Source organism: Morone saxatilis, unplaced genomic scaffold, assembly GCF_004916995.1.
Source record: "Morone saxatilis isolate NCDOM2014 unplaced genomic scaffold, NCSU_SB_2.0 Contig23, whole genome shotgun sequence".
NCBI classification, from domain to species: Eukaryota; Metazoa; Chordata; class Actinopteri; family Moronidae; genus Morone; species Morone saxatilis.
Window position 1 is genome coordinate 12,174,776 of NW_023339796.1, and position 15,921 is coordinate 12,190,696.

Genomic DNA, 15,921 nt, shown 5'->3' on the forward strand with positions numbered 1-15,921 from the left:
TGTGTGTGTGCGTGTGTGTGATCCACTGCATTAACCTACAAGCTCAACACTGCACTAATACACTAAAATGACTCACTACAACTCAGGTTACTATCTATAACCTGCTTACCTGGCTACAAATAGAGAACACATTTACAAATAGCCTCTTTAAGCAGAAGAAGCCATCTAATTCTATCCAATATAACCTTCAGCGCTCAAGAATGCAACAGCTGGGTTTAGACTGGCCAGTCTGAGAGTGTATTAGAGTGAATCTTAGAAACACTTTCACACAGGCTAATAGGTTAATTGACAAGTCTGTATGCCAATTTCTATGGACATGTTTTACTAAAAGAGACTTTCTGACTGAGGCTTGTTCAAGAAAAGGATCAAACTTAGGAAGGAACATTGTAGGAACTCTGGTTTTGCGCGGGCTGGATCGCAGGCACACTTAACATGTTACACACGTGCTACAAAGAAAGGTCTATGTCTATGTGACGTGTCTCACTGACCTGCTGAATGAACTACAGAGGGGATCTCTTGACAAGGAGTGGGTTTTATTAAAGAAAAAAAATATCAGTAGCTAAAAGAATAAGCCACCCATAGTCTTACCTGATTTAATTTAAGACCCGGGAACTGTGCATCTGTGTGTGTATGTAGTCCAATGTATTAGCTTATTAGCTTATCTTAAGACTATTAACAGCTGTGGGATACTGACTCACCTGAGCTACATCTCAGGTAACGTCTAACCTGCTTACCTGTCTTAAAATAGAAAACACCTTTACAAATAGCTTCTCCAAGCACAAGAAGGCATCTAATTCTATTAAATATAGCCTTCACAGCTCAAGAATGCAACAGCTGGTTTTAGACTGGGCAGTCTGAACAAGTATTAGCGATCAGTAGGCTAATTCACACCGTTGTAGTCTGTGAGTCGTGGAAACTGCTCTCAAAGAGGCAGAGGACAGTCTGCTTTGGTTTCTACTCTGAGCAGGATGTTTAAATACTGAAGGTGAAGATCAGGGCAAGGTGGCCTTGTTTAGAAACATCTACTAACAGGCTATGTGAAGACTGGCCCTCTTACCTGAAAGTCAGGCGTATGTGTGGATATCTCATTACATTTAAAAGACATGGATATCACACTGGATTAACTGCGTATGAATAAGGCAAAGAAGAGCTGCAGTGGTTTATTTTTCCTTTCTGGAAAGATGACTATAAACTACATGAGTATAAATTCATTTAGAGCAGATGAAGGATAACAAGAAATGGAAAACCAAAATGAAATTGACTCTGTTTGGTCAACAATCACATAGTTTATTTACTCTAAACTTAGCCGGGCATTGGTAGGCTTTGAATTTATAATAGTATAACTGTGTATGTGGCCCACTATATTAGCCTACAAGCTTATCAGTGCACTAAAAAAACGCAGCTCTCAAGAGACAGACTAATCTTTAAAAATACAACATGTTACCATAAATAACAGGCTTAAATGACTTAGTATAGACACAACATCCACAAATATCTTCTCCAAGTGCAACCACAGAGCTACTTCTACCAAATACACCACTGGACCACCGTGCTGCTCTGTTGCTGTTTATTACTGTCACAAAAGCCTGGCTACACATCCATTCAGTGTTGTAAAAGAATAGCTTTTACAGAGGCATTTCCTTCATCCATTTATACAGCTGAGGGCCACAGATGGGTGAGGTTGGGATTTTTGAGACGGGAGGAAATTATACTTATTGCTAATGATTCGGCTTTTGGCAGCAGAAGGCACCAAAGCCAACACATGGTGGTTTAACAAAAATAAAATCTGTTTATTTCCTGGTAAATTGTCACTTGATGAATCAAAAACGTATGATGTTTCTCATTTAGTAACCTGTATTATTAGCTGTTTTGGGTGAATGACGGAGGGGGGGGGNNGGGGGGGGGGGGGGGGGGACAGAAGAGAGGAGCGTAAAAAAGTTAGGCAGACGTGGTAAAGACAGGAGAGAGAGACAGAGAGCCTATTTGGAGTCGAGGGAGTGGTCTACAACAAAATGGGCACAAAAGGTTAGAAGTTCAACGCCAGAGAGGACGGGCCGAGAAAAGGGGAGAGACACGGAAATACAGAAATCAAACGAGAGATGGGAGAAGTAGTTAAAGTCGTCCCCGTCAGCAGAAGTGGGAGGGAGCTGGCGTGTGCGATTAATGTACAATACAGGCAGGAAGAGGGAGGGATCTGGGCAAGATCTGGATTCAAAAGACTGAGTGAGGTATGAGAGGCGGGGCTCAGAGGGAGAGAGAAAGAATGTGAAAGCACGCAACTCTGCTTGCTGCGCCCAGGGATAAACAGAGACAAACACTGCGTTGCTATGGCAATAACAAGGACTTGGTGAGCAGGACACAATCCATCTGGCATTAAGAGAAAGCCAGCCTCCTTGATGACATCAATCCAGTATGGGAGAGACAGTTATTTAATTTTTTCCACCCGCTCTGGCAGTCTCCTGGGGCTGACTACATTGTGTCTGAAACTATTTCTGGTCACGTTATGGTCACATTCAGGCAATATTTGAGAATTTTGGAAATGTTCTATCATTATGATTCAACCAAAGCTCACGTCAGCAGAAGTTTGTCTCTTCTGCTACAGAAGCCCTGAAACAAACAAGCCTCACTGACACTGCTGTAAGCCAGGACATATGAATGTAGACATGAAGATTTTATGTATTGTCTTTATCTGTTTGTTAAGGCAAATCTCCCTCTGAGACATTAAAATCTAATCAAATGTCTACATCTGTAGTAGAGCTCATGTGCACTATACAGTTTACTCATAATTACTCTTGTCACCAACAAGTCTTCCAACAAGCTCAACAAGGTTTATTCAAGAATAAATAAAGTCAAATGTATGTGGTAGAGCAGGGATATGGCTAAAATAACACTGAAGTCAGCCTTTAACATCTGGCACAGACACCAGATTAATATTAACTCTTACACTGAACAATCAAGTGACCCTTATCCTTAAGAACCCTAAGAACCAACACAAACTGCCGAAAACCAGCACCAACTGCCTCTTACCAGACATAAAACTTGAGTAAAACTCGAAGGTAACGTGAGCTGGCACAAGATTCGGGTTTAGGGAGTGAAAACATGGTTGTGGTAAAATAGAATGACGTTTCGATTCATTCAGTCAGTAAAATGCTTTGGCCAACAGCATGTCTGTCAGGCAGGCAGGTTTACTTTAATGTCATTGGTATGTGTGTGTGCTCAGCTGGTAGGAAGAATTTCATTGAAAGCACTAACATTTAAAAGCTATTATTCAAACCAATTTACTTTGATATTTTTGTCAGTCAAAAAAAAAACTAATGGAGTGGGTTCACTCATGTTTCATACTGGAAGGCCATCACTGCAGCCTTGGCTCACTCATCTATTGACATTAGTCAACACTGACAAACACATCCGATGCTGATGGCTGTATGTATTATGACCAGACTGTTGTGGTGGAAGGCTAAGCGGACATGATTTTTCATCTTTCCTGCCTAAAAGACATCAGTCTATATGAATATGTTAACTATAAGAGTGAAGTGCAGCATATTTCTGAAGCATAGTCATTTAAATTGCACAAAATATTGGTATTTTTTCACTTAATTTAGTTTGTTATCAGGGATTGGACAATTATCAGCTATGACTCATGTTTGTAAGCCATGACTGGGTGATTTGGACTTATTTGTTGTTCATATCTTTTCTAGTTAAAAAAATGTATTGGTGCTGGCACTGCAACACAATCAATGCAAATATCCCTGCATATTTAATGCTTTATACTGCTCTTCGTGCTGAAAGGTGCTTTATGATTGCGTGGCTAAATCAGCAAACCTAATCTTTTACATGCAGCTGTTTGACCACAGAAAGGACAGTACTAAGCTTAAAAAGCAGCTTTCCTGTTAGTCAAGTGAACTATGTGAGCCTCTCTTGTTTGAAAAAGTAACTTTTGGTCTTGACCCCATTTAATATCTCCTGCTGCTGACCCCTCATTTTGAAAAATGAATCAATACTTTGATTTACTGTCACCAAAGAGAGTAAGAGAGTGCTGACCAGACCAAACATCACTAGATACAGGGATGATTCCTGCAGAATGTTATAACAAGAACAGTAGCTCCCCACACTCTCCCCTCTTTTACAGTCAGTCAATAAAAATGCCTGGAAAAAACAGGCTTACTCATGACTTCATCATTCCCACAACCATAACTGACCTCTTGTTGCTTTCAGACGATTCCAGCAGTGCAGAGTCTTTACTGGTACCATTGGAGCTACCCATTGACTCGTGGCCATGGCTCTCGTTGCCGTGGCTCTCGTTGCCGTGGCTCTCGTTGCTGTGTGATTCGGTTCCACTCCCGCTGGACCCACTGCTCTTCATCTCCACGTCCTCTTCGGGGAGCGACCGGGAGCGGGAGTTCTTGCGATGGTTGTGCGGTGAGGCAGAAGGGTCCTGCCCGCTGCTGTCGCTGCCCTCCGAGGGGAGACCTAGGTCGGGCCCACCTTGGCTGTAGCCACCCATCCGGTGCAGCTGTGCCATGGAGCTGCACCCTGAGGCCCCTCGTGCCATGGAGCTGCATGAGGTGGACACTCTGCATCCTGAGGCTCCATCCTCATCCTCCAGCACTGGGAAGCGATAGGGCTTGGAGTCTGAATCTTCTGACATCAGGAGAAGTACTGCCCTGGGCTTGTTCCAGGTTTGTTAAATAGATGATGTAAGAACACAATTACCCCATCATCACAAGGGCGTCGCCAGAGTGAATCAAAGAAGAAACAGATTGATCTGTTGAAAGAAGGAGATTATACATGTTAGTAATGAAGTAATGCTTCTCCATTGCAAGTTTGGGATATTTTTAAATATTTAGAAAACACATGTATCAGTGAACATATTGTAACAGATAATTATCCTAGTTAATTAGTGTGAAAAAAATTTACTCTGCAAGAGCAAGTCAGCAATATGCAAAGTATATTATTACTACATTAGTCAAAACATGCAATAACACTGTCATGGTTCTTTAACATGTCATTAATTTGCATGCACGTGCAAGCAGGTACACAGTTCAAAAAATCTTTGAGAGAGTAGAACCAATGCTTCACCTATCCTCCTTCAAAAAGGTGTCTATTTGGGGCGATACCAGAGCACATATGAGGGCCAACCCCTGACCTCTGAAGAGCCCTGCAGGTGCTTCTCTGATGTACAGTGAAAATGCTCCCTTGTATAGACAACGTGGCCTTTAAGATCAGTGGGTCTGTCCCATCTGAGCCCTCTAACCCTTTCAAAGGATCATCAACCCTGGGACACATAAAACACTAGACAGCGTTTATCTGAATGCCACCATAGGTTGCTAGCCATATTGTGTGGAATTTGGCCCCATTTTTTGTGGCTTCAAGTGGGCATGTGGTGCAGCATGCAGGGTATTGAACTCACTCAGTAATCAGATTTCAGCTGAATAAGAAAGATGCATATGTAAATGTTTATTCAAACTACCCAGTGCTGAGTAGAGCTTTCCTAGGAAATTTCCTGTGGTTACAGGAAGGGCTAGTGTTACATTTTTTTGGGAACAGTGGCGTGTTTGGAATGAACAAAAGGAAAACTGTGAAGTTGCCATGATCAGAGGAAGAAAATCAAATATTTTTAAAAGATTGTCTAGGGAAAGAGATATTACAGGAGTGGCAGGACTGAATATCAGTGAACCGCAGTGATAAAAGGGAAATACTGCATATGACCAATAACTGGTTGATAACTAAGACACAATTGGATCAACAGAGACTAAACTGAGAGTTACGTCAAATAAATCTGGTAAGACCCATATTGAGAGTTATACTGAGTATTGTACTGAACTGAGATACCTTCTCATTGAAATGAAAAGAAAGCAGGCACTCCTTCAGCCCATAATAATATAGAATTATGCTAACCCTACCATAGTGATGCAATGCAACTCACAGTCCCTATGATTTTCAATGTGTGTAGTACTTTTGTATTTTTGCCTCGACATCTTTGCAGTAAAGTCACCAAACTGAATTCTTCTACATTTACATTTGAACTTACTGATCTGAACATTAGTCTGACCTGTTAACTACGGTCAAGTTTGAGATTTAGAGCACAGGAAAAAGAGACTTATCTCTCACATAATCCTATTTCTGGGCAACATGTTAAGTGCCACAAGCCCCAAGTCTCTGTGTATAACCTCTAGCCTGGCTGTGTTCCAGGGATAACCTGACTAAGCGGTGGCATGACTTCCTTTCTAACCTGCAATGGAAAAAATTCTATTTACTACTCTGACTGGGGACACACGGCTCTATGCACTCCTTAATTCACCTGAGCTCTATGTTGATGATGTGCATGTTTATTTAGTCTAACCAGGTTAGTCTTAAGCGTCAAGCCCAGGCAAGCACAAGCATTTTTTTACGTAGACTTTTCCAGTGTGACGCTCATGTTGTGCAGATCTGTTAATGAGCCGTTAAAAGCTGGAGTTTGACTTTGTGTGTGTGCACAGAATGTGTGTATGTGATGTTGATAAGGTAGCAAATGCTTCACAACAGATAAATGGCTGTAGGGAAAAAGTTTAAAGCCTCATGAGCCTGATGGTGTTAATGCAAAAAGTCTTGACAGAACTTAACTAAATGTTTAATGTTGCATTCAGCATTTAAAAAACCCCGTAGTTGTCAGGATTGTTGTTTGTAGTAAACGCACAGATATTTCACAATTTGGTAATTTGACATATGTGTCGCTTAACCCTAGCTGCATCTGATGACGGTTTCATCTGGAAGTCAGAGTGGCCCGTGAATTACGTAACAAGATCCATGATGTTGCCAACCTTTATGGAGAAGTGACAGTAGTAAAATATTTCCATTAATAATTAACTGACCTGTAGGCCCTTTTACAGACCGACAAGTTCACAATCACCAGTCTGCCTATCACAGACCTGCTGCAAAGTAAGGTCACGCTACTGTATGAACTGGGTCAATGTGCAGCGAAATGACTATGACGATGAAGAAGAAATAAGTGAGAAAACAGTTCTTTGGTTTGGAGACCGTAAGATAAACTGAAGCAATGACTTTGTCAGTGACTTTGAAACAAATTGCAGCACTTGAGTTCAGCTGTTCCGCAGAACAGGGTAAGAAGCTACTTGGTAGACTTCTATTGTGCGGTGTGAACCATCTAACAGAGACACTACTCAACACATTGTACATACTGAACATTTTGCATGCACTGCTGACCGGGGTTTTTGTTGCACAGAGAAGCTTTCTGGCAGCTACTTTGACTCATCAAATTCTGGTCCAAAGTTAAAGAGCTGTCTGCCAATGTGCCTGATATTCATGAAGTCCAGGAGTTCACACTAGTTAGCTCGTTATCACGCTAAATCTGTTGGCTCGATACCAGCAGACAGGTCAGAGAGAGAGAGAGAGAGAGATAAAGAGACTATCTAAACATGGATCTTACAGTGAGGCTTCAGTTCCGCCAACCCTATCAGGCTCTTAAGAGAGTGTATCAGGTGGCAACATTGTTCCATATCAATAAAAATGCACTGAACTGAGCTTGAACTGAATCAAGAGACAAAGAGAAAATTAGAGAAAAAGACACACAGTAGACAGATGTCAAAAGAAAAAGAAGAAATGAGATTTGTGCAGCTCAAAATCAACTGGTCTGGCTTGTTTGACTGTACAAAGTACAAAATGCTGCACCATTCCGAATGGACAATCAAATATTGACTTTAGCAACACAGGAAAATGATTAAGGGGATTTATTGTACCCACTCTCTATGTTTACAGAAACAGAGACTTTGCTAAAATTAGAGCAGTGGCTCAAATTTTCACTTTCTTAAAAGGGTTAGTTAAAAGAACAGTCAATAAACACCATACAATAAAGTCATTAACATAGTGATTAATACTGGACATTTACGTTTTAACACCTGTTTCTGATAATAGCCTATCCACCTCTGTAGTAAGGGTTACCTGAGGCCACTTCAACATCTGTGATTATTCTTTTTTCTTCTCCTGTCATTAACAAAATCTATTGCATCCTGTTGAACAGCTGCAGGGAATGAAGCAGAGGAGAGAGTAACATGGATTTCCTGTGTCCCCATTAAGAAACCAATCATCATCCTCTATGTGACATTGCTGCAGTGTCACTTTTCAGTCATCAACTTTCAATGGTTTTGCATGTCTATATACACAAGCCATTACACATTCAAATGTCAGTTATGACGCTTTTCCTGACTGGTAGCAGGTTTAGGAAGCAGTTACATCCTACTCTGAGGTTAGTACAACAAGGAACAGGTGGCTAACAAGGCAAGATGAGACACTTGACACAATTACAGGCTATATATTACTATTGTCTGGACCTTTCAGTCATTTTAATTCAATCAAAACGTCGTTCTGGGCTATACAGGGAGGAAACCGAATATTGACCTGTTGGGAACATGTTGCTCACATGGCCTTTCTGAATCCTAGGGGACTTTATGAGAGATAATTTAAAACAAATCACTTTTCCATTGTAAAAAAAAAAAAAAAAGGGTGGAACATTCCATTCAAATGTGGCTTAAAACCATTAAAACCAAGGTTGCAATCATGGAGGGAAATTAAAATTTGATTGTGTTTGGTGAAAGCCACCGCTGCAGTGGTTTATGGAAAGAGCCTGTGAGACAATTCTTAATAATCTTCTGCCTCTTTCTTTTCCAACTTGTTGCAGGAAATACCAAGATCTATGTGGATTAGTCATGTCATGGAACAGGCTTGTCACAGAATCTTTCTAAACTTAATATATATTGATTAAGGACTGAAACCTCTGCCACACCTGAACAATTTAACCTTGGAAGGTTGCAGGATCAATGTGTAAAATGCACTGGTTGCAGCCAGTAATCTATATGTACGGTAGAAAGAACATGATGAAACACAAGATTTTATATAAATTTAAAACAGTTGAATTCATTATTTAATATTAATAGCAAAATATTAGCATTAAAAAGACTCAAAAAAGAGATTTTGGGTTAAAAACTACGTAGTTTTAAAAAACAACCTCCTCTCAAGCTGTAATTTCATAACACTTTACTCTATTGTTTCCTATCCTGCTCACTATGTTTGATTTCTTCCAAAGGAAATATTCAGATTATGCTCTAAACCGAAGAAACTGAAATTAAATTCTGTATCATAAAATATTTTGTTCAATGTAAAAAAAAAAAAATTCACGTAACAGTGTTCGGCTCATTATCTAATGTTTCAGACCATCTTATACAACCACATGAGAGTGGCTGCAGTTTTATAACTGCGTATCATGTTGGAGGCATTCATTCTATTAATTACAGCGTGTAGTCACCATCTCGTACAACTGACTCAATTTGCATGAAGACTTACATAAGTTTACGACAGTACAACACTGTCTTACCCCACTGCAACATGTGACGACACCTGAGCCACTGACACTGAGTTGAAAGCAAAACTAGTGAGAAGACCTTGACTTTTTTTTTTTACTGCAACAACTGCAACTCTGATTAGTGTTAGGTATAGCATAGAAAGAATAAGATTTACTATCTTGATTACTTAATAAATTATTATGTAATGTTTCTTATTATTAAGTTTTTATACCACTGCTTTTATTAAGACAAAAAATAGACTTTTGGTCTATAGAAAAGTACATTTTAAAAATATGCCGATAATACACCTTATTGCATAAAAAACCTGTTTCCTGCAGGCAATACAAGTAGACTTCTGCTGAGAAAGAAAGCTTTTTATTAGATAACTACTGATTACTAAACTATTACACAAGTCTCTAAAGACTTTTAAGTGTGTGTTTGCAAATCTGTTCACTGTCCATGAGTATGTAATCTGGAGTTTTATCAGTCTATTGCTGCACTCTTTGATGTTATTCTTTTCCTTACTTCAGTGGGATTTCTCACAGTAATCTGGATTCTGCAAACATGGTTGTTAATATCCACCCCTTAGGGCAACTAGTGCTGTGAGTTTTTTCATGTGCAGACATGACTGAAGTTGTTTCTTCATTCACTGACCTACATCTATCTTCAGTGATAACTTAAATAGTCATAATGGCTCAAAAGCACACTACACACGCATGTCCCAAGACCACTCAAGGCTTTACCTATCTCCCTAGAGGCAAAAAAAAAAAAGAACAGTGGCCTTGACATTCAGTCCACGTAGGAGTTGTTCCATTACAGAGGGATGATTACGTTTGCCATTAGTGTCTTCAGGTCCTGGAGCCTCTAACTGACAGCAGAAGATATATCCAGTATCCACAAAAACTGCTGCACGTGTGCTGTGGCACATTTTCAATTTGCGATTGGCATATTGATCACATCTAAAAAAAATTGTTTTCAAGAAATCACTGTTATGGTGACAACATGATGAAACATGATCTGTTTCGAGAGGCAGTCATCCAACCCTTGAATAAAGTCTGCCTGACAATAAGTAGAGGGAAAAAAAGTAAAGTGAAAGCACCTCCCCTCTTGCTGTAATGGTAGGCCGGGACATTTAAACCCGGCACAATGCCAACCTTCCACTGATTGAACCATAAGATAAACGAGACTTGGCCAGCCTTATGTGCGTCACTCTTCCTTTCTCCTCCCACTAGAGCATGAACCTGGACTATGTAATGGTCTTTCACACACTAAATCACTGTTTAATTAAGTCTCTTAAGTTTCAATATAAAATACTGAATGTATCACCAAAGGGATAAAGGGCAAAATGCTATTTCACTGTGTCTGTGCCAGTTACTTTTATAAATAACTAAGAATAAATGTACCAATAATACAGTGAAAACTACTCCATTAAAACTCCCACATTCAAACTCTCACTTTAAGACTAGAGAAAGAGTTAAATTATGAACATACTGACCAGTAAAGAGCATGTTTATGCTGTGAATGATTTTGTTTGGTTTAAGCTCCAGATGCTTGATACTCTCGCTGTCTCGCTGTATCTCCAGTTTTTAAAGGATTTTCATGCTTCTGCACTATGACCTGAGCACATTTCTCCAACCTCCATGTTTAAAACTCTTTACATAATGTCATCAGGCTAGAAATGTTTCCTGAAAAGGTTTCCTGTAGTTATTTATTATAATTATAGTTAAATATAGACACATTCTCAGTATATCACAAACCTGTAAAGCAGCAGTCGACTAAAACAACTCTACCATAGACAGTTTAAAAATAACGCCACATTATAATGAATGAATGCATCCAGGAGCCAGTACATCCTTTAGATTTTTCCTTCCCTCATGACCAAGCACTCAAACCGCCTGACTCAAGCAGTATGACAACCTCTTCTGGGGAGGGAAAAAAACCCTCTCAGCTCAGAACTCCCATATTCTGTAATCGGTGCTGCGTATGAACTTCTGCCATGTGCTGCTGCAGTGCACTCTTTATGTAAGGCGTTATGCTGGAGTTTTCATGTGACACTGACAGCAGAAAGCACGTCTACAATGCACCATACGCGACTCTGACATCTCCACCACAGTCATTCCTCTCAACTAAGCCACACTTTTACTCCACAGCTTCGGCATATGGTTTTCAACCCCACTGCATCGCGGCTTTTTACTCTCCTTATGTAAAATGTAAGGCAGATCACCGATCGAGTCACGTCACCGCTGTCATGTGGGCAGGGCTGCTGGCCTGCTGTAGTCTACTGACCGAGATTGACCCTCACACTGACACAGTTATGCAACTTTGACGCTTCACGCTCGTATAGTATTTTACAGAGCACGGCTGCTTAACACGATCGCCCACCTTCATCTATCACATTTCCTATTTTAAAACAACGTCTTTATCACACAGCAACATCGATAATATTTACGCGTTTATGTAAGTAAAAAAAAAACTCCACCAACCTCACAAAACGCAGATCCTGTCCTGGTCCCGGTGTGAAATAAAACCTAGTTTGGGTTTTTTTTTTTTCCGGAGGTCTTTATGGTTGAGTCCCAACAGGAGATAAGCGTGTACGGGTGCAGTCGGTGCTAGGCTGCTGAAACACACTGCTATCTCTCCCGTTCAGGTTTCCAGACACACCGGCTCTCTGCCCCGCATCTCCAGCTCAGGCAGTGACCTCATTTCGAGCTCCTCCCTAAACTCCTCCTCCTGCTCTTCGCCTATTGGTTCAGAAGAACGTCGGTGACGCCCTCTCAGCGCTCCGGACCAATAGGCGCCGCCCGCCTCCACGGGGGGCGGTTACCATAGCCGCCGCTCCGCGCTGCCATTGGCCTCCAGCGCTGTCAGTCCTTTTACATAAGGGAGTCACCGCTTTCACGTGGAAACCCACGGCTACCTCCGGCGTGTGAGAGGCGAGAGCAAATCACTACGACTCAGCTGCCGGTGAATGAAGCAGTGCCGATGGTTGGCTCACAGCGGCTCAGCGAGGCCGACTGTTATCTAAACGGTTATACAAGTGTGTGTGTGGCCAATGTGGGTGAACCGCTCGGTGCGCAGTCATTCGCGTAAGCATAAAAGTTCCTCGACTCGCGTAAAAAAATAAATAAAAAGTGATATAACACAAGGTGTCTTTTAAATCGTGGCTGTTATCTAATGTATAGTCATCCTTGTATAAATATAATAATAAAGTGCAACGTTGCATTTCTGTTAGTGGGTTTTTTTCTTTGCACCTATATGTTATGATAACATAATAAAACACTTTTTTGTTGTTATTTGGTTTTACTCCCACGCATTTTGCAGAGCTATGGTTAGTCCCATGCCAGAGCTTTGTGCAGTATACTATGGGTCCAATATATTAATATAAAATTAGCACCTTTTCAATACAAATTCTCAGTTTTTCATCTTAATTTGTCTCTTTTTTTTTAAAATAGAGTTCTGTTAATGTTGACAAGCCTAGTATTAATTCATATTAACTAGTTAATGCCAAAACGAGCAAGAAATAATAAAGACTGCACATCTGCAAAAAAAAAATATATATTGTTATAATAATAAAAAAAAAGGTTAATATCACAACTGAATGTTTGGGAAGGTTTTGTATTCTGTTCTTCTGAGGAGTCAGTCTAAAGTCAAATTGTCCCTCTAGTGGCTGAGTTTGGACCAACATCAGCTGCTGGTCAGCTGTCAGTGGTGAATTTATCACTTGGCTTTGGCGCCAAAGGTTTGGTGACTGATGACAACACTCATTACCCCAATTACCCAGTCTAATAATGCATGATGGGATTTATGAGCTTGACATTCTCCAGTTTATCATATTGTCTAGTTGTTTTATACTTGTATTGTTTCTTCCTGTCCTCTGTTTGTACAGTAATAACATATATCAAATGCTGGCTGAGGGGCAGTCCTCCGTCACAAATGTGTTGCAATGGAGAAGCTGTTATACCAATCCTATTTTATTTTTTGTTACTTGATGTTAGCTGCAAGGTACCTATGTGCCAGTAAAATAAAAATCTTAATTCACATTGTTCTTTCTGAGGCGTGCTGACCTGATATGTTTTATTGATTTCATCAGTATTTTTGTGCTCAGACTACACTTTGGCTGCATTCCCGTACAAACAATACATAACTTTGGAGGGTTCATAGTATGTGTAAGATGCATTGGTCAAATTAATGTGGCCAGTGAACTTCTTTGCGAGCAACACTATGCTGTGTCTGCCATGTAAGTCTGCCATGAAGAACCGCAATGTTTCTACAGTAGCCCACAGGGAACAAACCCAACACTGGCTTTAGATAGGGGCATTCGCATTTTCAAGGACACCATAGTTTCACCTTTGTGCTCGGAAAGGGAGAATGAAGTGAGAGGGCTGCGATCTGCATCTACACTGCTAGATGCCCCTAAATCCTACACACTGGACCTTTAGGTCTACAGGAAACTGTCTGTTGTCACATAAGTGATAACTTGTGTAACTTGCATCTCTGTGTGATGACTCTGCATCAATAACCACAAAGGAAACATAATGCATTAAAATTAAATCAGCAAATATCTCTCTTCTTATTCTTAATACCTCCCTCTATCTTTTTTCAAAAACCACGTATCCTGTCCAGCTTACCTTGGGCAAGAAGCAGGGAACACCCTGGATAGTTCAGCAGACTATCAGTGGGCTAACATACGAAGACAACTACATTCACAACTATTTATACAGCACCTTTCAGAGAATTACAAGTTGTCTCGCAAAAGCAAAAGAAAATGTTACTACATATACTGCAGGTGGTATAAAGCGTGACCTAAAAATAAAAGTGTATCTTGCCTTTACCCAGTCATACTTATTTCCACCCTGTCATCCTGGAGTGAATTAACATATCTCACACTATACTGACCTCCGTTCACACGTTTAGAGACCTGCTGTGACACCGCCTTACCATCTGCTCGATACAGAGAAGGTTTGCATCAACTGAACGTCAAGACAAGACAGTGATTAATGGAAAAGCTGTACAAAATTATCACAAGGTGCTATTTTTTTTCCCCGTTTCATTGGCATTGATCTGTGAGTGTGACGATTTGCAGTGCTGTTATATCTGGTAAATAGCTCCGGAGAAAGAACACAGGACTTATATGAATGGGGCGGTCAAAAATGTATTCTGATTAAGCAACACACTAATATCAAATAATAATGTGCATAACTGGTAATCATTTTCAGCATTTTAGTATGAAAATATGATTCCACAAAGCTGTATTCACAAAATAAGAGCAAATTGTTGTTGTGGTTGTGTTGAATCTTTATTTGGGCCCAAAGATGAAACAGAGTCTGTAGTGTGAGCTATACTTGCACAGAAAAACAAATCTCCACATAAGGAACAGAGCACCAGATGGTAGAAAGAACTAGCCAGTCTCGACTGGTGCTGGTTGTCTTGTGCTCTGCATCAAGCCGAGCCAATGCAAAGGGAAAAGGTGAGAAAGTGGGTGAGCATGCCAAGCATGTGTAGCCCCAGAAGCAAATAGGATGCACATATGTTTAGACTCCCATACCCTCACATGCTCCTCCACTCGCATACTTGTGCGTGACGAATAGATGGATATATAGATAGTTTAATACATGTGTAACACATTTGTATAGACACGTGGTTGTATAGCACTGTAAAGTGACATTGCTGTCAGGCTCGTGCTGCTTGCTAGGAAAGAAAGAGCGTATACTCAATGCCTCATTTAGATATACGCAAAAATGTCCGTAAAAAGTCTTCAGCAGACACAAAATGTGCAGGAAAACTGAGTTGGCTCTTGCTTTAGCTATTTAAGTATTTCTATTTCCTATTTTACGGGATGTCATGAAATCTTACACAAATACTGAAGTATGAAAAGGGCTTCTTTTGGTGAGTACACCATTTGACTGTACTGTAACAATTAGCATAAAATCAAAACAAATAGAAAATCATGAATAGTATCAATCCTCTAAAAATTACTTCTGGATTGAGTCATTTTTATTTCTCTACTAGTAGGCAAATGTGAATTAAAACTGCCTCTCAACTTAAACTGGAATTATTCCAATTGTTTCCAATGCAACAGGAAACAAGCCACAGATCCCTACTGCTAATCCACCCTTACGCAGTCAGTGACGCAGATGTCCTAATATGTCACTGAACTAGGATTAATAATATCCATGAAAACCATAGATGGCTCAGAAAAAACACAATGAGACATGATGATGCAACATAAGTGTTTCCCTTGTTTGGTGCCTGAAAGTAAAAGTGTGAGAGTGACGCAAATCAGCTCGGCTGTCCTTCAAGGCCTCTATATAGAGAAGGGCAGGGCATCCCCAGTATGAGGGGGTGGAGTGAGACAGCTACCATATATGTTCATCGGCATCACCACTAGTATCACTCAAACAAAATGCCGATGGCAACAAACAGTGAGTTCAGTAAGATCGTCTTGCAAGTTGGTTTCACTGAATACTCATCATGTTATTAACTTGCTCAGAGAGATTCAAGCTCCAAAGGCAATATTCTGTAGCTGAGCTTGTGGAGGGTACTGACCCCGGGAGTCATGAGGTAAAAAAATACTGGGTGGTAATCC

General features: G+C 40.4%; 1 protein-coding gene across 5 annotated transcripts in view; it reads right to left on the reverse strand.

The window, feature by feature from the left end:
- per2 (period circadian clock 2) overlaps nt 1-12,006 on the reverse strand; it is a 27,048-nt gene extending 15,042 nt beyond the window's left edge. For all 5 annotated transcript variants that reach the window (XM_035670512.1, XM_035670516.1, XM_035670515.1 and 2 more), the window contains exons 1-2: nt 11,819-12,006; nt 4,200-4,765 (exon numbers count right to left, since the gene is read on the reverse strand). In XM_035670512.1, coding sequence (XP_035526405.1) covers nt 4,200-4,648 — 449 coding nt within the window. In that variant the 5' untranslated portion in view covers nt 4,649-4,765; nt 11,819-12,006. The remainder of the gene's footprint in view (nt 1-4,199; nt 4,766-11,818) is intronic.
- Between the last annotated feature and the right edge of the window lie 3,915 nt (nt 12,007-15,921).